This window comes from Alternaria atra (genome assembly GCF_907166805.1).
Source record: "Alternaria atra isolate CS162 genome assembly, contig: 23, whole genome shotgun sequence".
NCBI classification, from domain to species: domain Eukaryota; kingdom Fungi; phylum Ascomycota; class Dothideomycetes; order Pleosporales; family Pleosporaceae; genus Alternaria; species Alternaria atra.
In genome coordinates this window covers 626,497-653,039 of record NW_025091321.1, presented here as the reverse complement: position 1 = coordinate 653,039, position 26,543 = coordinate 626,497, and the positions used below count along the sequence as shown (strand labels likewise).

At 52.2% G+C, this 26,543-nt stretch overlaps 8 protein-coding genes across 8 annotated transcripts; 4 read left to right on the top strand and 4 right to left on the bottom strand.

Moving 5' to 3' along the window:
* Window positions 1-104: 104 nt before the first annotated feature.
* ALTATR162_LOCUS3799 (uncharacterized protein) lies at window positions 105-1,173 on the bottom strand (the record flags this gene model as incomplete). Its single annotated transcript, XM_043311407.1, has 2 exons — window positions 105-1,101; window positions 1,154-1,173. The coding sequence occupies 2 exons, from the start codon at window positions 1,171-1,173 to the stop codon at window positions 105-107; spliced, it is 1,017 nt and encodes a 338-aa protein (XP_043167342.1).
* Window positions 1,174-1,840: 667 nt separating this feature from the next.
* Window positions 1,841-3,716, top strand: ALTATR162_LOCUS3798 (uncharacterized protein; the record flags this gene model as incomplete). The annotated part of the gene is made up of 2 exons (XM_043311406.1): window positions 1,841-3,209; window positions 3,262-3,716. The coding sequence occupies 2 exons, from the start codon at window positions 1,841-1,843 to the stop codon at window positions 3,714-3,716; spliced, it is 1,824 nt and encodes a 607-aa protein (XP_043167341.1).
* Window positions 3,717-5,420: 1,704 nt separating this feature from the next.
* On the top strand, window positions 5,421-10,755 carry ALTATR162_LOCUS3797 (uncharacterized protein; the record flags this gene model as incomplete). The annotated part of the gene is made up of 3 exons (XM_043311405.1): window positions 5,421-10,415; window positions 10,471-10,642; window positions 10,700-10,755. The coding sequence occupies 3 exons, from the start codon at window positions 5,421-5,423 to the stop codon at window positions 10,753-10,755; spliced, it is 5,223 nt and encodes a 1,740-aa protein (XP_043167340.1).
* Window positions 10,756-11,619: 864 nt separating this feature from the next.
* Window positions 11,620-12,039, top strand: ALTATR162_LOCUS3796 (uncharacterized protein; the record flags this gene model as incomplete). Its single annotated transcript, XM_043311404.1, has 2 exons — window positions 11,620-11,725; window positions 11,780-12,039. The coding sequence occupies 2 exons, from the start codon at window positions 11,620-11,622 to the stop codon at window positions 12,037-12,039; spliced, it is 366 nt and encodes a 121-aa protein (XP_043167339.1).
* A 2,667-nt stretch (window positions 12,040-14,706) lies between these two features.
* Window positions 14,707-15,770, bottom strand: ALTATR162_LOCUS3795 (uncharacterized protein; the record flags this gene model as incomplete). Its single annotated transcript, XM_043311403.1, has 3 exons — window positions 14,707-14,709; window positions 14,760-15,524; window positions 15,675-15,770. The coding sequence occupies 3 exons, from the start codon at window positions 15,768-15,770 to the stop codon at window positions 14,707-14,709; spliced, it is 864 nt and encodes a 287-aa protein (XP_043167338.1).
* Window positions 15,771-16,658: 888 nt separating this feature from the next.
* ALTATR162_LOCUS3794 (uncharacterized protein) lies at window positions 16,659-18,356 on the bottom strand (the record flags this gene model as incomplete). The annotated part of the gene is made up of 1 exon (XM_043311402.1): window positions 16,659-18,356. One exon carries the CDS (start codon window positions 18,354-18,356, stop codon window positions 16,659-16,661), a length of 1,698 nt encoding a protein of 565 aa, XP_043167337.1.
* Window positions 18,357-18,648: 292 nt separating this feature from the next.
* ALTATR162_LOCUS3793 (uncharacterized protein) lies at window positions 18,649-20,535 on the top strand (the record flags this gene model as incomplete). Its single annotated transcript, XM_043311401.1, has 4 exons — window positions 18,649-18,895; window positions 18,948-19,283; window positions 19,345-19,772; window positions 19,822-20,535. The coding sequence occupies 4 exons, from the start codon at window positions 18,649-18,651 to the stop codon at window positions 20,533-20,535; spliced, it is 1,725 nt and encodes a 574-aa protein (XP_043167336.1).
* A 409-nt stretch (window positions 20,536-20,944) lies between these two features.
* ALTATR162_LOCUS3792 (uncharacterized protein) lies at window positions 20,945-24,387 on the bottom strand (the record flags this gene model as incomplete). The annotated part of the gene is made up of 5 exons (XM_043311400.1): window positions 20,945-21,121; window positions 21,179-21,382; window positions 21,436-21,576; window positions 22,555-23,516; window positions 23,571-24,387. The coding sequence occupies 5 exons, from the start codon at window positions 24,385-24,387 to the stop codon at window positions 20,945-20,947; spliced, it is 2,301 nt and encodes a 766-aa protein (XP_043167335.1).
* Between the last annotated feature and the right edge of the window lie 2,156 nt (window positions 24,388-26,543).

Below are 26,543 nucleotides of genomic sequence, written 5' to 3'. Positions count from 1 at the left end.
AGTCAAAGCGTGGAAGGATTTGGGTAATATCTGAGCCCCATGTAATTTCTCTCGAAAATTTATTCACTTATATGTATGCCAACCATCCCATCACTAATCAGACTTCAACTACGTACAGCATCTAGTATATCGGCTTCCAAACACTCCAACAAGCCCGGTGCCTTACCCTTGTATCCCCAAGCTTTGTCCGCTCTTTCAGCTCTTGTGCGCGAGTTGCTCGCAAACAGATACCTGGCCAATTTGGGGAACCCGGGGATATTAGCCATGGAGTCTAATTGTTCCAGACCAATCTGCACAGGTTCTGGGTTTTGAATAACACGGTGCCTGCGTAAGATCTCTCCTGCCGCTTTCGCAACATCAAGCTGAGAATGTTCCTGGGTGCTAGCAAAGTAGTACCCGTTCTCGTTGAAGAAATCCTTCGAGTTGGACGCCGCAGCTTCCACAACATGCAGATACAGACGCATCAAATCGTCAACATGCACCCAACTCCTCGTGTTCGTGCCTTGATTGTGATAAACCACTTTACCGCCAATGTTCTTCACTTCCTTGATGAAAAACGGGACGAAAGCACTCTGGGTCTTTGCTAGTCCTTTGCCTTTGCCGTAGATATCAGGTGGGCACATGATTGCTATGTTGATCTTATCACCGTGCTTGGCAATAGTATCGTGGAGAATGGTTTCTGTGTTGCGATGTAGTGCCGCAGGGGGCAGTTGACGGATTTCAGGCAGGGAAGTAATATCTGACCATATCTTTGGATTCAGTCTTCCGAGGTACTGCTCGTCGGCCCAGTCTGACACAATCCCTGTACCGGAGAGGTGGAGGAGGTAGCCGGGGGTTGGGCGGCGGAGTAAGCCTGTGATGATGGCGCTTAGACTAGGTTCATGGTCTGAGTCGCCGTTGTGAACGACAATGTCGGCATTTTCGGCAGCTGAGGTGATGAGATCGGCGCTTGAGTAGTCGCCGGTGATGACATCGATGTGGGGGTAGGTGGATTTGAAGTTTTCGGGTGTCCTGCGGAGGAGGACAGTGATGTTGTATTCGGGATGGGCGGTTGCAATGGTATGCAACACAGAGCCACCAATGTAGCCTGTTCCTCCTGTACTAAGGGAGAATTAGCAGTGTATCTAGGAAGTGATGAAGGTGAGAAATGTACAGGAATATCTTGGGTGCCATGATCAAGATTTTCTGTACCGAACAAGTTTGAGGTTCTACAGAGATGATTGGAAGACTCAAATAGTCAAAATGCTTGATGCTGCTTCATAAGGCTCCGCTCATATATAAGGCATTGCGCGTCTCCGCACTGATTGGTAATGCAACTTTGCATCATTTCCTCCTTAGTCTAAAAGTGTGTTACATGACGCTCTAGCGCACATGGAAGAACAAATTCGATAGAGACGGATAGATAGGCAGACAAAGTGTTCACATGTGAGTGACCAAAAACGAAGATAGATGTCAGTCCACATAGGATGAGGTTCATTGAGTACCACCGTATATGTCACGCGTCGTATGCAGCCTCGGGACTTTTCCTCCTGAATATTAGTAGGCGGAGATATGAAAGCTCCCCAGATATATGCGTGGGTGGTGATTCGCCATGATGCAGATGATGCCCATGACATATTCTTTGGAATAGACAATACTTGACAAAGCGCAGCTAGCAAAGCTAAAGGTGGTGTGCTCGGCATCGCGGTGAAGATACGAACCAGTAACGCTGGCCTGTGCGCTGAACCAGGGTCCTCTAGCGCGACAATTATTTCTCGGTCCTAGAACTTTTGGCAAGCCGCAGCGCTCCAAGTCGAACTTTTCGCGCCATTGCACAGTACCCCAAGACGCACAATACACCATGTCGCCCGCCGCGATCGAGTCAGGCAGCAAGAGGAAGAGGTCTCACAAGAGCAAAAAGCGCGCTGAGGCAGAAGCCGCACCAGCGCATAATGGCGTAGATTCTACCAAGGCGCGCAAGAAGGCGCGCAAGGAAAAGGAAGCCATCGTAGCCGAGCCCGTTGTCGAGGATGTTTCTGAGGAGGTAGAAAGTGACGAGGAAGAAGATGAGAAGGTAGTGGAGGAGGTTGTCGCCGAGGCCAGTGCGGCAAACGACGATGACGATGATAGCGACAAGGAAGACGATGAAGGCAACGACGACCAGCTTCCTGAACTTCCTTCTGGAACGGGTAGCAACGCTCTCGACCTTCCCTCAGGCACTACCATGCCCTCGGCGAACCCGACGCGATTCGACGAGCTTAATCTGAGCGAGCGAACCATGTCTTCCATCAAGAACATGGGCTTCGAGAATATGACAGAGATCCAGCAGAAGGCTATACCACCTCTGCTGTCTGGAAGAGATGTGCTTGGAGCGGCAAAGACTGGCAGCGGAAAGACGCTGGCTTTCCTTATCCCGGCAATCGAGATGCTTTCACAATTGCGCTTCAAGCCGCGCAATGGAACTGGAGTCATAGTCGTTTCGCCCACGAGAGAACTTGCGTTGCAAATCTTCGGTGTAGCCCGCGAGCTCATGGAGTCACACAGCCAGACATTTGGTATCTGTATCGGCGGCGCGAACCGAAACGCAGAAGCTGAGAAGATCAGGAAGGGCTTGAATCTGATCATCGCTACTCCCGGGCGTCTCCTCGATCATCTACACAACACACAGGGCTTCGTGTTCAAGAACTTGAGGTCACTCATCATCGACGAAGCGGACAGAATTCTTGAGGTTGGCTTCGAGGATGAGATGAGGTCGATTATCAAGATCTTGCCCACGGAGCGTCAGACCATGCTGTTCTCCGCAACACAGACCACCAAGGTTGAGGATCTCGCAAGGATCTCGCTCAAGCCAGGACCTCTGTACATCAACGTCGATCACCGAGCTGAGCACAGCACGGTCCAGGGACTGGAGCAGGGCTACGTTCTGTGCGATTCAGACACCAGATTCAGGCTCCTCTTTTCTTTCCTCAAGAAACATCAGAAGAAGAAGGTCATCGTCTTCCTGTCATCATGCGCATCAGTCGACTTTTACAGCGAATTGCTCAACTACATCGACCTGCCGGTGCTTGGACTGCACGGTAAGCTCAAACAACAGGCCCGAACGAACCGCTTCTTCGAGTTTGTGAACGCACAGAGTGGCACGCTCATCTGCACCGATGTTGCTGCTCGAGGACTAGACATTCCTGAGGTAGACTGGGTCATTCAATTTGACCCACCTGATGATCCGCGAGGTAAGCTTGAACGTACGCAATGCATGCAGAGCATATACTAACATCTCCCCAGACTACATCCACAGAGTCGGTCGAACAGCTCGGGGTGCCAACGGCAAAGGCAGAAGTTTGATGTTCCTCTTGCCCTCCGAGGTGGGATTCCTTAAGCTCCTCAAAGAAAACCGAGTGCCTCTTGTGGAGTTTGAGTTGCCTTCGAACAAGATTCTCAACATTCAGTCACAGCTGGAAGCGTTGATCAACAAGAACTACTACCTCAACAAGAGCGCCAAGGACGGCTACCGGTCTTACCTCCAGTCGTATGCTTCTCACAGCTTGCGCTCCGTGTTTGATGTGCATAAGCTAGATCTTGTCAAGGTGGCCAAGTCATTCGGCTTCTCAGCGCCGCCGCGCATCGACATCAGTCTTGGAGCAAGTTTGAGTCGCGACAAGAAGGTAGAGGGACGGAGAGCATATGGAAGTCAACCCCAGCAGCAACGACGACCAATGAGGGGAGGCAAGAGGTTCTGAGATGGTGGTTGAACGGCATTGACGGGAGTTTGGCGTACAAAATCACATATGGGCAATGATCTAGGGTTTATAGCTTTACTTGCATGATCTAATTGAGCACCCACGAGGACGTCAGTAACCTTTCAGATGCGCAACTTGCAAACTTGATGTACAAAATGTGTTAGTAGAATGAATGAATGTCTCTGCGAAATTGGCAGTACGACGCCACGAAACCGGTGAGCACTAAGGGCATTTGGGCAGCAACCACTGAGACAGCAGAAGAGCAATATCGTCAGGTCGCGCCAACTGCCAGTTCACCACGTCTGCATCCTTCGGAATATTATCCTCTAACATAGCGCACTTCTGGCATATTACTTGACGGACCTGTAGCCGCAGCCCAGCCTTACGAGTTTTTGAAAAAGCTATGCCGCAGATTGTATGGGGGATGCGCTGGCAAGTCAGTCTAGCGAAATGACCAATGACGTCGCCCAGACAGGCAAGCGGATGCGTCCGCCTACCGGGGGAATCGGCACATCACCCCTGGTAACGACACGGGTGCTAGAAGCTAGCTGGTTGTAGTATCGAGACGGCCTACATGACGGTGTTGACAGTCTGGCGGTGAGACTGAAATATGAAGTGACAGGCTATCTAGGTATGAGAGTGTGAAGTAAAAAATCAGGAATTGCCAGCACCTGATTTCAATAATGACCATGTCGGTGCGGGACGGGAGGGGTAAGAATAGAATAAGCGGCGTGATTGCTTCTGGCGATACCAGCCATCTCGTTACTGCGCGAAGTCGGGTGGAGGGACGGCAAAGGCTGGCATTCGTTGGGCATTCGTCTAGGAGGGCAGAGTTTGGTTCGAAACATGCGCCTACTTTGCGGCATATGCATGGCCAACGGCGTCCACGAGGGACTTGAGGCACGCTGAATGGCCCTGACGCGGGTGGGTGGCTGGGCTGTGGACAAGTCATGATGTATCGACGGTAGCCCAAAGATACGACGCGACCTGTCGCATGTCTGTTGACTTGGCCTTCTTATACCATTCTACGTAATATACATGTTCCTATTTGGCTATTGTCTAATAAACCAGGATATTTTAATAATTCCAACCCATCGATCTGCGAGGTCAATAAGCCTCACCTCGGCCGTGTTAGCGCCGACAAGGATTGCTGTTCTCTAGCCTCGACCCAGCCCGGCTTTCTCTCCACCACAGCTGGAGTTGGTTCCCACGACAGCCTCTCCACCAGCTCGACGGAGCTTGTAGAGCCATTGTTACCCCAGAGAGACGGCTTTGAGCTGTCTGCGCGGTCTGGTCTGGTGAGTCCCGTGACTTGCCCCTTCTCACCAAGGGCTTGCATCCTCAGGTAGCACGTCCAGCTGCTAACACTGGCTGGCAAGCTTCGCTACGACCGTCGGCGCCCAGCTCGCCATTGTCGCAGAGCGTCGCACGCAGTGCACCTCAACTAGGCGGCCTCACGTCCTGGTTCACGCTTACACGCAGTTCACCCGCGCGCTCAGGTCGCTATCACACCCACGATCGCTGTTCGCGCTCGCACCCAACACCAGCAACATCCAGGTCGCGCAAACGTGGACTAGCCACATTGCGGTCCTGCACCCACACCTCAAACAACAACATTTCCCTCTTATAACGTCCTCGAGGAAAACGGCGCCAGGCATGTCTTCCGTCACCCACCCCACCTTCTAGAATCTTTCAGATTCTACGATGGTTTTAGATACAGACAGACCTCCTCTTCCGGCACCTACTGAACCCTCGACTCTCGATTCCTCAGACGAAAACAACCATACAGACGACGTCGATACCAACGTCTCAAACCGCACCGACAGAACATCCTACTCCGTCCCCGAAGACGGCACTCCCATTACTATCAACACCACCTCGCCCACCAAGCCTCGCGGCAGCCGCGTCCTCCACAAGAAGTTCCCCTCGCAGACTTCGCTGCTCATCGAGTACTTCGAAGCAGGCGAGACCGAAGGCCAAGTCCGCTCGCGCCCCAGTGTGCGCGTAAGGGTCACCCCTTCCTCCCGCAAGAGCAGGAACAGCACCGCGAGCGATCACGTCCAAATCACCCAGACCACCCGCCACTCCCACGCCGCATCCTATTCCCGGCGCATCTCCCTCCACAGCAAATCGCACGACGGATTCTACGACGCGCGCCGGTCTACAGTCGATTACTCCGACCTCTCCAACATCTCATCTCTCCCGCCCGTCGACATCGAACTGCTGCCCGACCACAGCGACGTCTCTAGCGACGGCGGACGCTACCTCCCTATGCCCTCGGACATATCGTCCATGCCCGCAGACAGTATGACAGGCCAAACAGAGATTCTCCCGCCCGCGCGGCGCAGGAGCCGAAGCCTAGAACGGGACGCAGTCACCGAATCCATGGTATCAGAGGCCATTCAGGACACGCTAAAAGCACCCCGCCACCACCGAAGCAGAAGCCTTAGCAAAGACCGCATCACACAGCGCGTCATGGAGAAGCTACAGCAGCAGGCCGCAGAAGGCGGTACAATCAAGTCCAAGGACAGATCCACAAAGTCGAGAGAGGCTTCCAGGCGGCGAGAGGACGAACTCGCCTCACCACGCAAGTCGCATCGCAGAAGGAGCAAAGAGGTCGATCAAGCGAGCGGCACTGAATCCAGTCTACTCTCCTCAAATGCCGACCGTCGCTCTCACGTCTCTGCGACTTCCTCTATCAACAACCCCAAACTACTGGCCACAGTTGAGGATGCCATCAAGCGCCTCATTCTTCCCGAACTGAATGCGCTGAAAGAAGAGAACCGCACCTCCAGGAACATGGACAAGTTCGACCGCGCCAACCGTGACAGCATAGCCACATTCGAGACTATGGAATCCGACCGCTCTCGCGACCCATCCAGACGCCGTGTTTCCAAATCATCGAGCGCACCCAAGCTCCACAGCAACAAGCCCAAGGTCGTCCTCAACAGGGATGGTGACAATCCAGGGACTACACTGACTGGCGGCTCAAGTCGCAAAAGCGAGCGACGATCCAGTCGAGGCTCCATCTCAAGCTACGCAGAGTCGACTACCCGTGATGAGAAGTCTCATCGGAGAAAGAGCAAGGACGAGAAGACCCTGTCCCAACGAGATTCCGCCTTAATTGGGCTTGCTGGAGCTGGTCTCACTACTGCCGCTCTCAAACACCATACTTCACGAGAAGAGAAGGAGGAAGAACGCAAACACCGCAAGCATCGCTCCTCTCGCAGCAGTCGATCTGAGAGTGTGTCAGAAAGTGTGCATGAGGAACGCGTTCCACCTCTACCATTTAACCGCAGCGAGCTTATCGGAGGATCCGAGCTCACTCGCGATTCCATCCTGTCCGCCGAAACCGAGACCAAGGAGAGACCACAGTCGAGGTCATCGGTCAGCACCGGTATTACAGGTACAGGTGCTGAGACGCCTCTGCAACAGGTCCCTCGCGGTTACATCTCGCCATCTCCACGTACACCGACCCGTACACCTAATGCGCTTCAACAAACACTCGGCACTTCGCATAGTAACAAATCTACCAACGAGGTTCGCACAGCAACCCCGAAGAGCGATCGCAGCTACACCTCACGCTCGAAAGAAGTCACCGACGCTAGTTTGTCGGCTGCAGCTGCGGCCAAAGCCCGCGCGATCGAGCGATCTGAACCTCAAGCATCACAGTATGAAATTGAGAGCGATACGCAATCAAGACGTGGTGACACTGTCAGCCCGATACAAAGCGAGGCTAGCTATCGGGGGGACGCGCAGACTACAGGCTCACCACGAAGGTTTCATTCCATCCGCAGTGGACCTTCCGTGTCTTCTCTCGGCCATCAGTTCGAGCGACGGGAGTCTAACCTCTCCATTGCATCAATGGACTCAACAGCTAGTACCAAGGCGGCACGTACCCGCAAACGGCCTCAGGGCGTCACTCTTGAAAGCAAGAGGTCTATCCTAAATGAGTCCACGGCACCCAAGGACACAAACGAGTTCTTCGAACGCAACCACGAGAAAAACGAGATGTACCGGCGAGAACTAGAGGATAGCTCTGTGAACTACAACCGCATGACTATGTATACCGATGACAGCACGGGTGTAGAGTATCTTGATCAAGAACAGAAGATAGGTGATCTCCAAGACATTCGCAAGGTTGGCTCGAATCCTGAATACGTCCATACACCACTAGCTGTAGAGTCAGCCGTCGCGTCTCTGCACGACCCATCCACCATCAGTGTTCGATCGTCAATGGCCTCCAGCCCGATCAAGAAGAGCATGCTATCGCAGGTTAGCACTAACCCAGCTTACGTGCAAACCGAAGAAGTACCTGCTGGTCAGAGATGGGCCGCCATCCGCGACAAGGCGGAAGCACTGGCACAGGAACGACATGCTGAGGAGTCTCCGAAGCAAAACATTGCTCGCGAGAATTCTCCTAGGCAAAGCATTGCGCAGTCTGAAGATGGCCAATCGGTTGTATCTGAAGCACCTCAAATGCATCACAGTGCCTATCCCGTTGGCAACGATGATATGATGCCCGAGATTGGCTACGGTATGGATGATGATTCAGATGTGACCACCAACCCATCGATCATCCAAGGGCCCATCGGAGGGGGAGACGGTTACCACGATCGTACCGACGAGCTGTTGAGCCGACAAGAAGAGCGGGAGCGTACACCCACCTCGTTCAGCAAAGGTGCCGCCGGACTCGGAGCTGGAGCTGCTGCCATGGCTGCTGCCGCTGCTTATGAAAGGCAAGAGCAGCAGACTCCGGATTCGTTTGATCAACGACACCAGGCCACCGTAGAAGATGAATACGATCATCCCTATCCAGGTGAGCAACAATACGAGCAGGCAGGCTATGCGCAGAGTAACCGCACTCCTTTGTCAGGCCAGACCGGCTGGAAAGACGAGGGTTACCAGTCGGCTAATCAACGTGAAGCGTACACGCCTCAGAACCGCAATCATTCAAAGATATTTGATGATGACGGGTACGGTGATGAGTACAATGGCGTGGATCTTGGCAGTCCTGATATGTTTGCTGCTCGTGCCAAACATGACCGACACGTTAGTGGCAACTCGCACGGCATGACTTCACCTCTCTACGACGCAGCTACCGGCAAAGGCATGGACCGCATCGAATCGAAAGACATTGTGGCGCTCATGGATCATCTTACCGTTCGCGACGCGCAGCGCAATGCACGCGACACCGAGATTCTGGTGACCCTTGTCCGAAGCGCCGCGGAAATGCGCAACCAGCTGGACGACCTGAAGCAGTTTATCAAGACCCAAGATACCATGATCATGAACACCACTGACAAGCGAGTCAACCTGGCGGAGCAAAGGATCTTGGGTGGACCTCGACCTCAACCTATGACGCCACCCCGTATCAACCGCACATCTTCAGACGATGACATTGAAACCAAGAAAAAGAATGTCTTCAGGCGTGCCTTGAAGGGCCTGAGCTCTGGTAAGGGAGATGGAGATATCAAGCACATCGAGCAAATGCTAGTTCAGTTGCTCGGTGAAGTCGAGGGTTTGAAGCAAGTCAACCAACTCTCGTTGGATCAGCAGGCGAGGACGAACAGCCTCAACTCGTACGAGAATTTGCGAGCAAGCGATGATGCGGGCTATGAGCCAGAAGGCCGTGCCAACACTGCGCCCTCTCCCGACCAGTCGGGCTACTTCTCCAATCCTTCTTCCTCACGGCGCATTCAAGATCTCCACTCCGGCTACGATGTCGTGCCAACGAACCGTATAAGCACGGTGCGAGAAGAGAGCGATGAGGAGTACGATGAGCGCGATCCACGTTACGAGAACACAGAGCGTATGACGACGCCAACCCAGGAAGCATTCCAGGAAAAGCGTGGGTCTCTAGGAACCCCTCCGCAGGCGTCAAGAACAATGCGAGAATCGAGCAGCGAGACCACGCCAAAGCGCAAGCACAAGTCCAACTCATCGTCCATCTTTGGTATCCCCAAGATCTCCCGCTGGTCGAAGACAACCTCTTCTACCAATCCTGAGAGTCTACCGCGTAACAGCGGGTCTGGAGAGAGGCGACCTCAATCCACTCACTCTAGGTCTTCCTCTCTGGATGACTATTATGATGACGAAGAGCCGTACGAGCAGCATGTCGACGATAGGCTTCGGTCCAACACATCTCTGACGCGGGAAGAGCAGGCATCAATCCGCTCTGCACGCTCTCCATCGCCTCTTATCCCTGAGGAGCATCAATATGAGATGGAAGACCCCAAATATCAGGCGCATCGCAATTCGTTGAACCTGCAACACCCCCAGCCGCGACCAGGGCCAACCGGTCGTCACCAGAACCAGTTGGAGAGCCAAGCGCAAATCTACAACCCTGTTCGCTCAAGCATAGGATCCCCGGACTTTGATCAGTGGGGTAGTATGCCATCACTTGCGCGGAACCGAATGTCTGGTATTTCGGCTCAACAGAATGCTGGCAACCTCTCGCCAATCTCGTCTGATGGCTACAGCCAGCAATCTGCCTCAGAGCAGCAAGCCGGCCCACCCCGGCCCCCTAAGATTCCGGATGATGGCCCTCTCATCCCGCCGCCACAGCTACTTGCCGGTTACGGCCAGACGAGGCAGATGTACAGCTCTCCGAATGAATTCGGTAGCCAAGGTGCTTTGACACCTCTTGCACCCATTGCAGAGGTGCGTTACTCACTTGAGACTGACCGGGGCCATCGTGTAAGTTCAGCTCGCGCCTCAGAAGATGGCGAACAATGCTGACATTACGCGAAAGATGACACCCGTAGTCTCGCCTCGTCCGAGCAGCCAGTACCTCCGTTCCGCGGATGGTATGAGCACCCCACAGCGCAGAGTCACGGGTCCTAGGCCCATGGGCAGCAAGAGCCCGCAGCCACAGAGTCCGCTGCAGCATTCGGATACTGTTGTTCGCAGGAAGCCTATTGCTGGTAAGTCTTACGCTGCTTCATGTAGAGGCTGAGAAAAGTTACTGACAAGTACGACAGACGATGAAGAGTCTCTGCAGAGCTACCGCAGCAGTCTCGATTCCGAGATTTTCTAGGCGACCAATCTCAAGCCCAGCATCGTACTCAACAGCACCAGAGAAACTGCAGTCGAGAGCTGGGTTAAAAGTAATGGTCAGAAAGGAGACGCGCGTTTCCTTTCTCATCAACAACCAAGCACCAATTTGCAACAGCGGTCACCGCTTAGTCATGTGACATTTGCTGAATGAAGAGTAGGAAGAGCAGTAATATCGGGATGTGCACAAAAATTTTCATTGGTTATATGGATTTCGTTCGCTTTACATACCTGCGCATATATCACTTTGCGAGCATGGCGTTTATATAGCGTTCTTCGACATGGTTTCTGTGGCATGAAGTTTGGAGGGAGTCTTGAGTGGCTGATGAGGGACGAACTTCATGCTTTATGAGAAACGACGGCGTATGCAGGTGTGTATGTTGGTACAAATGTATCATTATGTGCCGGCAGAAATGTTTTTTCCTCAGCGTGCGGTGTGCTGTTTCACGATCTGTTTCGTCATGGCTCGGATTTGGTACCTGGATGTCTACATTGCACCCCACCAGCACGCGACCACCACGGCAAACTTACCAACAAGCCCCTACGATTCTTAAGGTCCCGTTCACAAGATCCTTCACTAATCGGCAAGTCTTTTCCAAAATGCGAAAGGTCTTCACATGTCGGCCCGTAGTTATGAGGTCGTCGTGACATCATCAGGGTCCACCACTCTTTCATCATCATCGATGAACGATGAAGCTAGCAGTGTGCACAAAACCTTTATAACATCCCCTCTCGACTTACTCTCCTAATACATACACACAAACAACTTCTTTGATACCCAAGTTTCTATTTTTCAATACACACTTCAAACACAAAGTTCAAACTTCTCCAAACAACAAACATCACAATGTCTGCCGAATACAAGAACACCGACGTCAACGAGATCGCCAAGAAGGCTGAGCAGGACCTCAACAGCCAAAGCGCTACCAAGGGCCACAGCGTTGGTCTCTCCGGTATGTTCTCTCTTAAACTCTCCCCTAGAACCCTTCACTAACCTACTCTCACAGCCACTGAATCCGGCGTCGACACCGCAAACGTAGAGGGCAAGTTCCCCGGCGCAGAAGTCACATACGGCTCTGCTGCCAGTGGCGCAGGCAACAACCGCGAGATCCCGCTCAACGAGGGTGGCTCCATCAAGGCCAACGGCCAACCTACCAAGGCGGGTGACTTTGCTCACGGAGGTGTTGGCGCGCCCGAGGAGAGGAATCAGACTTACATCAAGAACCACGGTGGTGACGATGAGATCAGGGGCAATGTCAGGAACTAAGATGGTTTTATGAGAACGGGGGAAAGAGGTTAATTAAGAAAAGACCCTCCCGATTAATGAAATGAAATGAAATTATTCAAAAGAGAAACCAAATAAATGGTCGTGGATGTTGTGGAGAGCCAACTCGTTCAGGCTCCTCTAGAGGTTTTTTTCGTCTTCCTCTTCTCTCCTTGTCCATTTTAAACACCTTCTTGCAATTCCATTACATCCGATACTGTCTCTATGCTGTGGTTCCCTTGATCCATTCTCGCATCCCTCATTCCTATATTTTATATCTATCCCCTTCGCTCACCAAGGTCCTACTCTATTCACGTCTAATATGTTATCCAAACTAATCCCGAGCTTAATGGATTAAGCACGCGTCAATTATGGTTACTACTGGGAACGCGACAACTCCTCCATCAGTACTTCGCGATACCACTACTGACGCATCGCAACTTCTTCCATGCCGGCACTGGCACTTACAGGGTTACACGGGAAAGGTCCCTTTGAGCAACCGAACTTCCCTGATCTGACCGTTATACACTGCAGTCCAATCCCGGCGATTTTACACCACTGTTTTGAGCAAACTCCCCACTCAGCCCAGATCAAGAGTATGAGTAACAGCCCCATTGCAGTCGCGCCCTTGACATACTACTCCGACTCCAGCTCCAGCTCCGGTTCTACCGGTACTGTTGATAATGCTTCATTCGCACTATCTCGGCAAAAGCGAAAACGCAACAACGACCCTTACTCCACCCTACAGAAGAGTCTTGAAAGGGATAATGAGAAAGCCACGTCGGGTGCTAGCGGCGGTGTATCAACTGGTTGGCGGTGTGGTCACTGCGGTACGGTGCAGTGGGCTGATAGTGTAGAACAGTGTGTGCCGTGGGTTTGGACGGGAGAGTTGTGTGGGCATGGGTATCATGGGAAGGGGGAGTGCTGTGGGTTGGTCACATGATGGACAGCGGAAGGAAAGGGAGTTAGTCGATGGTAAGAAACATGTTGCGTATTGGAGGAGACAACCGACGGTCATATCACGTTCGTGGGAGAACTCAGTGTACTAGTGATACATGATCTCTAAAAAGAGTACGATTAGCCATCGTCCTTCGCTGCTTTTTGTGAGCCTGTCAAGACAACTGTAATCTAAATTAGCGCGATTACCAGGGATGTGCACACTCATCTGGACGCATATGTACAAGGTTGAACAGTTGATGTACAGATAATCAAGGCCTGCTGATTCGTCGAACATCAGAACCGACTGTGCGGAGTTGCAGGCCGTCTTGCTTCTTTGGCAAATTCGTGGCGGTTTGTGAATGGTTCAGTTCAACCACTATTAGAGGGACAAGAATCTCAAATCATGCACGTCCAGTAGCAGATGGCTCTTCGCGCCATCAATACCAGTAAGCAGGCAAACATGTAGGCTCTTCGCTGGTTCCAGAGCTTCCTGTCCAATCAGTTGCGCATCGTGCATCAAGCTCGGGACATGTGTTGGTCCAGTGGAATCGTCGAGAGTTTTCTGTATGAGAGACGACAACAACATCTCTCATCCGCTATGGTGACCCTCAACCCTCTTTCCTACCTACTCGCGTCCTGATGTTACATCCACTTCTATAACAGTTGCAACACTCGAAACTTACCAAGGGCACTTTGAAATACCCCGATGGACTTGCGAAAGGTGAAATCCTTACCAATAATGATGAGAAGGTACAACAACTCGTTTTGAAATTTGTTATAAGTACGGCAATATAAATTTGGTGCATCAAACACCCTGCTAGAGAACAGCAGAGCATCAATGAGAGACTAATCGACCCAACTAGAGACATTGCTTAGGTCGAATTCCTGTTCTCTTGCCGCCGTTCTTGAGGCCGTCGAACGGGGCACGAACGGACTACTAGCAGCGAGCTCACGATGCCATTTCCTATAGTGCTTCAGTCGAGCATCTTGCCGCTGAAATTCCTTCGCACAAGTTAGATCTTCGCAAACGTATGGTTTCCCTTTACCGTGTTTTAGTCTTCTGTGTCGTGCTAAGTTTCCTCGACGATAAAGACCGGTGAAAGATTGGCTACAGCCTTGCTCCAGACAGTATAGAGTTTCTTGTGTGTGGGTGTGCGGGGCACCGACCGAGGAGGCCTCGAAAATGGAAGAGTGAGTGGAAGAGCATCGTCGCATAGGTAACGCAAGCTCACCAGCGCCCCGTTGCGCCCCGGGCTGTGCTTCCAGTGGTGGATCGCCCCTGAATTGAGATAAATTTCGCTGATCCCCGTCTTGCTGCTCCAAATCTTGACCTGAAGTCCCAGCTAATTGCTGCGTCCCTGGAATATCCATTTGAACGAAGTCGTAGCTGCAGTCGTCCGTTTGATCAATAGCTGTAAGGTAAGTATCCACAGCAACATCAGTTTCCATATGGTCTCTCCAGCTAGCGATTGAAGTTTCCCTTGTAGCAGGAGAGCAGCTTAGATATTCTCTAGACTTGAAGGAATTTTGTGACGCATAAGCATCTGTTTGATCCACCCGAGCTTCATTTCGCACGGGGCTAGTCCAGCGTAACGTGCAGCTCGCATCTCCACCCGAATACTGTGCCGGCAACTGTTTTTGAGTATCGAGTGAAGACATAGACTGCCGGTCAGGTATTCTGCCAGTGCTTGGAGCTCGATGTAAAAGACCACTTGGAGAGGACAGTAACGTCTACTAGCAATATCAATCAGATAGGAATATGCCTAGGTCGACCAAAAACTTACGTCGTGTGAACTTCTCACCACTTCTCCTTCGTCGGAATCCGAGCCGTAGATAAGTTGATATGGTGTCAAATAAGGCATAGCTTCGTCTGGATGGTTATTCGCAGGTTGAGGTGTAGATTGCTCGGGTGAATCGGATGGACCCAGGCTAAGGTCAGTTTGTGAAGGTGCCGGGTCAGTGTTGACCTGCTCTTGACCTGCCACGTCAGTTCGGCATCCATCACCGAAAGAAAGCTGTACCATACGTGTTGAAAGACGTTGGACAGCCATTGCTGCTTCCACTTGTCGATACAGCAGTTCCCATTGCACTTTCGCGTTGGCCCCCCTACGCTGAGGTCGGCGGGCGTTGCAGAGTTCTCCCCGATAGCCATGTCTAGTTTCGAAAACATTTCTGTCGATGAAGTCTTCGTTACATGTAGTACAAAGCTTCAGAAATGTTAGTTGAGGTGCGTATCCACGACCCGTTCGTTCTGTTAAGTGTCGTCGCAGGTCTGTCATGTTCAGGCTCTTGACATTATTACAGGTACGTGGCCAGCCATGTCGAGACTCTGCAACGAAGACAGGACAGTCGAATGTGAACTTTTGGCTGCCGACGTCTTCGTTGTATTGCATGGCGTTTATGGGTGCGATCGTAGCAGGATGAAGGATACCGGGGTGAAATTGATCAAACCACCATAGCTCGTTACATATGCCAGGCCATGCTTTTTCTAAAGCCCACAATTCGATTCCGATACCAGCTTCTAGACAAGATACCGCTAGGCGAAGGTTCTGCAGTGGATTATTAACATTGCCGTTACGAATGCGTGAGATGACGTGCGTTGAACGTGAAAGGGATGCGACTGGGCATTACATACATATGGAAAAAAAAATTTCATCCTCTTCCGAATACTGTGCGCCCGGGGATGTTCTTGGGCTAACATTGAGATCGTGGTTGTGGAGGACTCCGGGGTAGTTCGTCAACCCAAGGAACTCAATGGGGAGATCTGAAGGACCTTCCTGCATTTGGCCGTCCATAGTGGCGTAAGCGTCTGAAACCTAACGGAGGACTCTGGGACGACTCGATGGACTTCCCTTGAGGGAATAGCAGAGCTCTTTAAGCCAGCATAGTGCACTCTCCCATTGGTGCGTGGGCCGCCTAGTGCGAGACTGGCTTGCATGAATGCAGGCTTGGACATATGCACACTTACGGACTTGCGGACTTGTTTAGTTGCCTTATGGCCTGACGAGCGCAGGCTGTGAATCGTCCAAACGGGTTGGGCAGATAAGGCTGCATATCGTTTGGGTAGGCGAAGCACTGCTACTGGGTGTACGATGTATCTGCGCATCTACGTACACATGCGTGCGAGCAGTTGGAGTGCCACGTTCAATGAATGGGGTTCGGCAACAGTACATACGGGCCAACGTGCGAATCACGAAGTGGGTACCGAATTAGCTATCGGTACATGTATAGTTCTGCATACTTGGTATAAGCTATCGCTCACTTAGAGTCCCGAGGATCAACTCATCTTCAAGAGAAGGCTCCGAGGCACACCAGCTGTCGGATATCCGACGTATAACAAAGGGAATCGCTGGGTGATACTCCAGATTTTGTCAACAATAGGCGCTATTCGATGTACTGTTTTGCCATGACCAGTTATAATAGTGTGAGTTCTATGATTGAAGTGAACATCGGGAAGCGATACGGGTGTCGAAACTCTTAAGAGCGCTAATAAGGTTGGATGCTCCTGATGCCTGATACTAATTTCTTGGAGCTGTGTCTTAGATGATTGTAATACGGTTTTTCAAGGACAATACTAGAAGGGATCCGAAAATATGGGTATCGAAGACGTGCTAAAGCGACAGAGTTCACGGGGTATCAAGAGAGAAGAAACGATATGCACAGCACAGCAGCAGGATCACGTCCTATGCCCACACACCCAGAGTCCAGCTAGCCCTCTCGCCACCTTTGCTAGACAGTCCAGGGCCCATGCTCTGCCTCTGCGCAATGACAGAGACGTCTTTTTCCCGGGTCGCGCCTTGCAAACCATCTTTGAGATACTTCTCGCGCTCCACTTCGACGATACCCTTGATGCGCTGCTGTGCTATCAAACTCGCACCTGCCCAGGGGCCCAATGTATTCACCCCTCTGATGGTGCCACCAACCAAGCTAGCAGGCGGTGGACCGTGACGTATCGCCATCTGGTCGAATTTGGTATCTATAGGATCTTCTTGAGGCGATTGGAGAGCTGCGGGTATTTGGGCAGGCGGCGCATTTGTATCGAGCGATGACGGGAACATATCTTCGCCCTCTTGTCGGCGCATCTCCACATCCTCCCTTTGGTTTCGCAGCTTCTCCTCGCGACGTGCGCTTGCTTTCCCATAGCTCTTCACTGGATCCCAACCCTTGAGTTGTACCAGAGCATCCAACTCTTTCAGTATGCGCGTTTTGAGGCCGGGTAGGTTTGATACGCCGCCTGTTATTACGATGCGCGACATGCATAGTCGGCGGACGTCTATGGAAAGCTGGACAAGGGCGCGGTATATGAGGTGATGCAGTGGGAGGTCTTCATCGTCGAACTCGTGTATGGCTAACTCCGGTGAGAATAGAGCGTTCTCGGTGGGTTTGGCTAGTGATGCGAAGGAGATTGTGAGTTCGGTAGGTGGTGTGTGTTTTGGGAAGGGTATGGTAACGGTAGGCGGCGGTGATTCGACGGCGTCTTCGAACTCCTCTAGGACAGGCGCTTCTCGTGCGGGAAAGTAAACGGTTCTTCGGTTTGATTTGGGGACGGGCTTGCACCATCCGACGCGCGTGAGGACTTCCTCTGCTTCTTCGAAGGATACGTCTGCCTGGGTAGCGCTAGGCTCAGCGTCGTCGAGCTCGGTGTTTAGTAGCTTCGCCATCTCCTCGCTCAATAGCTTGCCTGCTCGGACACTGCGTCTCTCTGACACCTCACGATACTCGTATACCGCAGTGACAAGTGTCTCGGCCCATCCAATGTCCACGACCAAGGCGGATCGTAGTCCTGCAGCCACTGTCGATAGTACCGGAGTGGACATGAGGGTGATGCTCGGTGCCTGGAAGCTTGTAAACAGCACATCGAGGACCGTCGACATGAGTGCATGCGGCATACGGGGCGGCATTGCAAGCAGAACCCGACGTGGCTTTGTGTCCAACAAAAAGTATTTGCCGTATGCCTCTCTCATGGCTCGTTCGAACTTGTCTTCGACCAGTCCCAAATCGACCTTGCTCAAGTCCATACGGTAGAGCTCATGTTCCTGTCCCCAGTCCTGACGCCGCTTCTGCTTTCTTCTCCTCTGAGCATATTCGGGATCCCACTGCCTGTAGTCGCCCACCCTGCGCTGGTCGTCGGGCCCAAACGGGAGGGTGCATCGCGGGGCACTTTCGCCAGGAAAGCCGCAGCGTACAAATCGCGAGCCGACTTCTATGACGACATACTCGTCTTCGGTGCGGAAGGAGCCACCGGGCGAGCCGAAGGTGGATGAGATGGTTCGTAGGAGCGGTGTTCGTGGTGACTCTCCAAGATCAGCAAGGCGTGGAGTGGTGCCCCTGGTGCTGCGGTTCAGGGAGCCCGAGACTTTTCGCTCGCCGCCAGAGGACATGTTGGAACTGCCTAGTTCATTGCCCTCGTCACAAGCTCAATGGCCCAGAGTCGCTTTCGCTTGCATGTGCCTGGCGTTGGTGACTAGCTGCCAGAAACGGAGCTTATGCGTTTCCGGGTTAGCGCTAGCTTGCTGGCCCGAGCTCAGGAAAAAGTTCGAGCTGGGATTCCGCACTGTTCGAGCTTGCGACAACTCCCATCGCGACTTCCCACACCACGTCCAAATTCACCACGGAGGGTAGTTGCGTTTCGCGATCGCCATTGGACCTATCCCACGACCGAAGACTCGCAAAATGGGTCTTTTCATCCTCTCCGAAACTTCGGCGGGCTATGTCCTGCTCAAGTCAAAGGACAAGAAGCTCTTGGGCGCAGAGAGCAAAGATTCCTCGAGCCTCGTCGAGCAGCTTAAGCTGAAGAAGTTCGCCAAGTTTGGAAGCGCTGTCGACGCTCTCGAGCAGGCGGCCGCGCTCCACGATGGAAAAGTTACGCCCATGCTGTCGTCCCTTTTGGAGGACCTGAAGGATGAGACCAAAGCTACCTGTACGAACATTTCGACATCGCGAAGAGAACGTGGAAGCTAATATGTCTCAAGTGGCCGTCGCCGACCCCAAGCTCTCCAACTCGATTGCGCAACTCCCGGGTCTCTCTCTCAAGACTGTATCAGACTCTTCCACTCAAGATGTATTCCGTGCCATCCGCGAAAACTTGACCTCGCTCCTTCCCGACCTCCTTCCCTCTGAGGAAGCCGCGACCAGACTTGGTCTTGCCCACTCCCTGTCGAGACACAAGTTGCGCTTCTCGCCCGACAAGGTCGACACCATGATTATCCAGTCAATCGCTTCTCTCGATGTGCTCGACAAGCAGCTGAACACCTACGCCATGCGTGTCAAGGAATGGTACGGCTGGCACTTCCCAGAGCTCGCCAAGAGTAAGTTTCTGCCCTTCAGACGTCCACCACTCCGCGACCACATTATTGACCAATGCGACAGTTCTCAATGACAACCTTGCCTTCTCCCGTGTTGTTCTTAAGATGGGTTTCCGAACCAATGCGCGTGAGACCGACCTCTCTGAGATCCTGCCCGAGGAGATTGAGGCGGCTGTCAAGGCGGCTGCAGAGATCTCTATGGGTACTGAGATCACAGAAGAAGATCTGGAGGCGACTTCTGCTCTTGCCGAGCAGGTTGTTGACCTCACCGAGCACCGTCAAAACCTTGGCAGCTACCTGTCCAACCGTATGCAGGCCCTCGCTCCTAACCTGACAGCTCTTGTTGGCGAGCTTGTTGGTGCGCGCCTCATCGCCCACGCCGGATCGCTCATGAACCTCGCCAAGTCGCCTGGTTCTACCATCCAGATTCTCGGTGCTGAGAAGGCCCTCTTCCGTGCCCTGAAGACCAAGCACGACACACCCAAGTACGGTGTATGTATCTCACCTCTCTCATGTATTTTGCCTATACTAATGTTACCAGCTTATCTACCACGCATCCCTTATTGGCCAGGCTACTGGAAAGAACAAGGGCAAGATCGCTCGTATGCTCGCTGCCAAGTCCGCCTTGGGTCTCCGCGTCGACGCCCTCAGCACTTGGGGTGTCTCATCCGAGGACACATCCAAGGAGCCTACCGAAGAGGAGAAGTCCCAACTTGGTCGTGATGCGCGCCTCACCATCGAGAGGAGACTGCGCGCCCTTGAGGGCAAGCCGCTCAAGAGCATTCCTGCCGGAAACGCAAACCAGACAACACTTGGACAGAAGAAGTGGGAGGTCAAGGAAGCACGAAAGTACAACCCAGACGCTGACGGTCTCACTGGCGATGAGCCAGCTGCTGACGCGCCTGCCCCTAAGCAGTCAAAGTCTGCCAAGACCAACGGTACACCCAAGAAGCTGGTACAAGAGGTTGACAGTGACGAAGAGATGGCAGACGCCGACGGCGCTGAGGATTCATCAGACTCTGGATCTGAAGACAAGCCTGCCGCAAAGGGTGACAAAGCAGCGAAGAAGGCTGAGAAGGAGGCCAAGAAGGCACGAAAAGCAGAGCGAGCCGCAAAGCGCGAGGCCAAGGAAGCGAAGAAGGCTGCCAAGGAGGCAAAGAAGGCTGGAAAGGAGATCAAGGACAGCAAGAAGCGGAAAGCCGATGATGGCGACGAGAAGGTAGAGAAGAAGAAAAAGAAGAAGAGCAAGGACTAGATGCGTCGCGACCCCACGGAGACTTATGTATCTGTAGCCATGTTCTTACAAAAGAGGGTACGGCGTTGTATGGGTTTGAGCTTGCTATGTTCAGGCGAGTGGCGCATCAGGGTTCGGGCTTCTGTAGTTTTACCTTTCCAAGTCCTTTTACGTTGCATGATGGGGATGCGGTGGATGGATACCCGCCAGTTGGTAGCATACGATCACATGTTTATAAACTTCAATCGTGCTTTGTGTATTTGTATGACGGTCTGTCGCAGTCTAGTGTCCATCGAACGTGTCATGTAGTTGTGACTTTCCTCTCGCAGTCAAGGCAGTGAGTGGTTCTTCTATGCTGGTGTCACCAAACCCTTTGTCCATCTATTCATCCCTTCCTCCTACCTCCATCCATCGTACATCAGCACCAAGTTCAAGCCTTACGCTTAGCCTTTCTCCTCTTCTTGTTGGCACCCAACAATTTGTTCGCAATCTTCGGCATCTCCATGTTCTCCACTCCAGCAGGAATATTGCCTTCTTCCTCATCAAAGACTTGCTGAATGATGGCTAAAATGTCGTGTAGTTCATCCTCAGTGAAACGTGTACCCGCCTGTTTGAGCGTCAGCCATCATCAGCATGAAAGAGAATAGTCAGTGATAAAACATACCTCTTCGATGACCAACTCGAGCATGACTTGCGTAGTGGGCCTCAAATTGTACATCTGAAGATACTCTGCCTTGTTCAATCGGTACTTTGGCGCCAATGCGCGGAACAGACTGTTTGGTCCTCGGTACAACGTCATGGGCCGGTTGGGATGTTGATCAGCGAGTGATGAAGTCGTGTAGTCTGGAGTTTGAAGGTAGGCGAGTCCCTAGCGGCTGTCAGTCTCAAACGGCACTATGGTTCAGATCATAAGGTACCCACGTCTCGTAACATGTGGTTTAAACCAGATGGCTTCTTGCGTTTCCGACCCGTTTCGTCGGCGCCCGTGTATTCTGCATCTTCTTGTCGGAGGTGCAGGAGGACTTCATGGTTGGAGAGGAGGGCGGATTGGGGGGTTTTGATCTAGCAGATGTATTAGTACAAGATACACGGATGATGCAAGAAGGATTTATAGAGTTTGTGAGATGGTTTTTTTCCCCTGTGGATTGTAAAGGGCCAGATGCGAGTACAATACGATTGTTGTATGATTGGAACGTAGAGTCAAGAAAATGAAACATAAGCCACAACTTTTGAACTTACATGCATGTCAGCAATCACGCAGCGCTTGCGCAGCCTCCCAAACTAAAGGTGACAGGACTAGTGATTACGCGATTGACTCGTGTGGCGGATATACCTTGGGTGCGTACGCTGCTAGTATATCCAAGTCAGACAACCTTCCTGCACGTATGTTGCTTGGTCACTTTGAGAGCTTTGGGACAACAGGGAAATCGAAGGAAGTGCGTAAGTGATCATTGTAAAGCTGTTCATGATCTCTTCAGATCTTGAGCTTCACCCTCGACTGACCAAAGAGGCTAGAGCCGTGAAAACGCGTAACAGAAGCGCGTACCTGTAATGAGTGGTCGTACTTTTCGAGTAAGTTCTCGAGAGAAAAAATGTGTCTTAACGTTCGGTGGCAGTGTCTACTGCCAGGTACTAGAGTCACGTCTACATAGTGTTGGAGCCAGAGTGAGACCCGAAAGGTGAGCCAAGGGCAGTTTTTCGCGCTAGCGGCTTGGCAGAGCGAGGGTAAACTTGCCGTTGTGGCAGCAAAGGGCTGAAGTTATGACCTACTATACACAATAGATATTAATTGGACGTCGTTACTGGGTATTATTACTATATCACTCGTTTCCTTTTGTGCTGTTCCAGACAGGTCTCAACCGATGCCGCTAACGCCACGCAATGTTATGCGAAATTTGAGATCATCGCAACCCGAGATCATGATCTTCGTACACCCGTGACATCGTTGACTCACGCCCAGTATTCATTCCTTCTCACTGGGATACTTCTTTGTCATGATTCTCTCTGTGTCCTCACAACAGTAACCCTTGTCTTTTTTACCATAAAGACACCAACTTCTACGCCTTTGCTGGGCTCACCGTCGTGGTAGTCTCGCTCCGATACCCCCTCCAAGACAGCCTGAATCAGGGTCGCGGCACTCATCTCGGAACTTGGGAGCTTTTTCGACTTGCTGAAGTACTTGGTGATAACCTCCCGCACACGAGGCTTCTCTTGTTTGATCCACCAATCGTCCGCCCATGCCGATCGTTGTAATAGGATCTGTTCCTTCGCCGCATGAATGACCTCATATTTTGCTCTTTTATCGAGATTCGCATGTCTTTCGCCCATTGCTTCGCAGTATTTCCGAACTTGCGCTTCCAGGTGGCCATATTCGTCCAGATAGTTGACTGAACTCATTTGACCTAGACTCCTCCCTAGCTCAGAGTGGAGATCGTGAACTACCGTCACGGTTCGCAAAAGTGGGTCAAGAATGGGTCCAAGGTACTGCTGCATGAAGGTTCTCGCGCCTGTTTTCGTCGGGTAGATGAAGAGAAGAACGCCATCGTCACTAGACAACTCAATTAGGCGATCGTACAACAAAGATCGACCCCGAAACGTGAACATCTCAGCAAACTCATTCGTGTTGGTAGGTGGAATGTATCGCTCTACAATTGAGACATTAATGCTTCCAGGTGGCACAACGGGTCGAGGCGATGGAGGCAGGAGTTTCGAATCGAGTTGATAGTCAGGAATAGCGACCGCGCTGTCAAAAACTTTGCTGGTAAAGTACGAGTCTCCTCCAACAGCAGGACCAGGGGTAGATGGTGGAGACTTGGGTAGGTCCATCAGTGTGTAGCGGCCGGGAAGCGCGTGGAATACGTTGATCCATGACGTTTGTGTTGACGATCTGTCGTGAATTGAGGCGATTATCTGACCGAAAATATGGCCTGATGTCGATGGGCAAGGGAGCGCGTGAGACAATATCTTGACTGACTCCAAGTTCAGGCATCCAGATTCGGATACTAAGCTGCTCAGTACACAAAACTACGCATTACCCGGTTGCCAGAAGTACTCACTGATGGTGCGTTTGGCCTCCTCTATCCACGCTGCCATTCTAAGCGCGTCGCTGAACTCGTCGAGAGTTGGTACGACAATAGGCGCTTGAGGGGGAGCTGTCGCACTAGCAGTGGTGTGGAGGTTTGGCGACACGCCCGGCTCAGAATTCGGAGGCGAACCCAATCCAACTGTCCGTACGTTCACAAAGGATCCCCAACTGATCGTCCCCGGCTCCGTATCCGAGGGAGGCGTGTGAGTGGACACAAGATATCCAGCGCGGGCTCTAGCTGCCTTGGGACTGGTAACGGGGGTATGGCTGGCCCTGTTGGCGTGGCTAAAGAAGTCGAGTGGTGGGCTGAGTGCATGGAGAGGATCCTCTGGCTTTGAGAGAGGACCAGCGCCTAGTGGAGAGAAAGATTGATGTATTTGAGGCGGAATACGATCAGGGTGGGGCGCAGCAATGCCCAGGACATCAAACGAGGGTAGACGCAAATTGTGCGTGCTTCTAAGGACCGTGGATGTGGGAAGCGAAAAGTTACTGTGAGGAAGGTTGAGGGTCAGATCAAGATACGGTCGGTCCTCGATGGTGGGAGTTCTAAGAGGCTGGGGTAAGACGGAAGGCAGCGGGAAAGGCTGCGGCAGAGAAGCGTCGAGAAACGAAGAGATGTCGTTGGGGACCGCTATGTCGGAGCAGGGACCCGCATCTATGCCTCCATCCGGCGTGGGTGGGATGGAGTTGGGCTGAAGCGCTTCGTGGGAGGGTTGCTGAAACTGAGGAGGGGCAGTCTCAGCGTGGAATTGCTGTATGAAATGTGAAGGAGACTGGGGGTCCGTCATCGTGGCCAACAAAGTCCAAGATGTTTGCCGGTAACGCGCACAATCACGCTATGTTGGGTAAGTGGGATGAACAGACGCACGGAGACGTGGCTGAAAGATCTGGCGTCCAGGTACAAACGCGGTAGCGCCGCGGCAGTAACGGCCGCGTGGAAATACTGACAGGTAGAAGGGGCTGACGGTAAACGAGTGAATGGAGGCCTGGGGAGGACCGTTGCTGGCTCCAATACCTGAAAGCAACAGCAGCAGACCAGGCCAACACAGTCAGTGGGCTAGGTGGGCTAGGTTGGGTTCGCGGAGTGAATACCCGATGTTCGCTGCAGTTGATACTAGCGTGTTTTGGAGGCCAGGGTCTTGTGAGCAGAGATCTAGACCTCGGCCACAAACACTTCACACCAGCAGAATGGCCTGACCGCACCTGGTACTCCCTGCATACATGGCCTTTTTGGCTCAATCACCGTCAAACCCGTCCATCGGTCTTGGTGGTGTCATTGTTTGATTATTTCCACCGACTGTTCGGTGGGTCGACTTCTTGCTGCATAATAAGGCCGGCTAGTCCTGAAGCTGTTCGATACGAATTGAACGCACACCTCCCGTGGGGAGCCAGTGTACACGAGTACGGCGCTTACCTTCTTGACTGCTGCACTGTCGCTGCGCTATACGCATGTAGCCTGTCTTTGTCTTTGCCCAACTAGTTGACAGACTGAAGAGACTTCCAAGCAGTCCCACAAGCCATTATCCCTCATCAGCATTTTGGTGCGAGCTTACAGCACGTGTCCCTACTCCCTTGGCTTTCCCTGCGCATGGTCTGACAAGCCTTCAGGGCTATCTACCCGCAGTCATACAGAACAGCCACACTCAGCTGCCGCGACACGCTTGGCCCTACAAGGACAAGGGCCATGCGAGTCTAGGCTTCCATCGAGATGTCTCTCAACTCTGCTTAGCGAGCGCAGTTTTGACTGACAGCGTTGGAAAACTTCTTTTCAGCTGGATGCGTCTTGGGTTAATGATCAGCGCTATGCTACTCGTCACGGGATCTTCCGTTTACGCACATTTCCGTCTTGCCGCTACTGAATTCAGGGTTTAATCCTAGCCATAGTTTACAAACGTAAAAGCTCGCCATCAAATGCGCGACCGATCCACTCAGGCATCAGCTGCAAGACATTGCTCACGAGGTCCGTCCAGCGAGTAACCTTGTTCATCGCCTGCCTGCATAGAAGAGTTGGCCGAAGAAGCGTAAACACCATGCCAAGCTGTTTGCACCCGTATTACAACTGCCCGCGATATATTTTGGTAGATTTGCTTGCTTTGACTTGTTCTCAGATATCCCATCCTTCACTCCTCACTGGCTCAGCTCTTCTTCCACCCATACACTTCTCTCTTTAATCACTACGCCACCACTGCGTTCACGTAGACTCAAGTATCAAACTATCCACATTAGCATCCACATAAACATGGAAATGTAACATGGAACAACGTACCTGCCACTTCTGCAATCCCCTTTCTCTCCCCCCAGCCGCACTTGCGCTAGATTTTGACGCCATTTTCGGCTCATGCAACTTTACATACTCTTGCGCAAGGATGGGACACGCTTTCTTGTGCGCCTTGAAGTGCGCTTTTTGGCAGTCTTTGTTGCAATACGTTACACTATGGCACTTGATGCACTGCTTAAGCGAATCTGAGGACTTTCCGCATTGTGCACATGCCTGAGGAGGTGCTGATGACGACGACGAAGTAGACTCTGGCTGTGCATTGCGTGTTTGTGGCGATGCTGTGGAGTTTGATGATTCCGGCTGTGTGGTAGGCATAACGTTCGGGTCGGCCGTCGAATCCGCCATTTTGAGAAGTGAACAACTGAATTCTTCCAGGGAATGATTGTAGTAGTTGCCAAACGTGTTCTGTGATGTCGACGTGCTTTGCCTGGACTCACCTAAACAGACGCCAAAAGTTGAATGCGATCGACATTGTGCCTGCAGGGATAGAATGCAAGCGATGGGACTAGACCAGTTCGTCCTAGCTTGGAAAGCGTCGGTCTCCAACATCATGTACGCTGCCAGAGCACAGCGACCGTGCAACATGATGTCTCGCAAAGTGAGTCATAGCAGTCACGCATCGCCGCTCTGATTCTAGCGTTTGTTTCTATTAACTTCATTGCAACC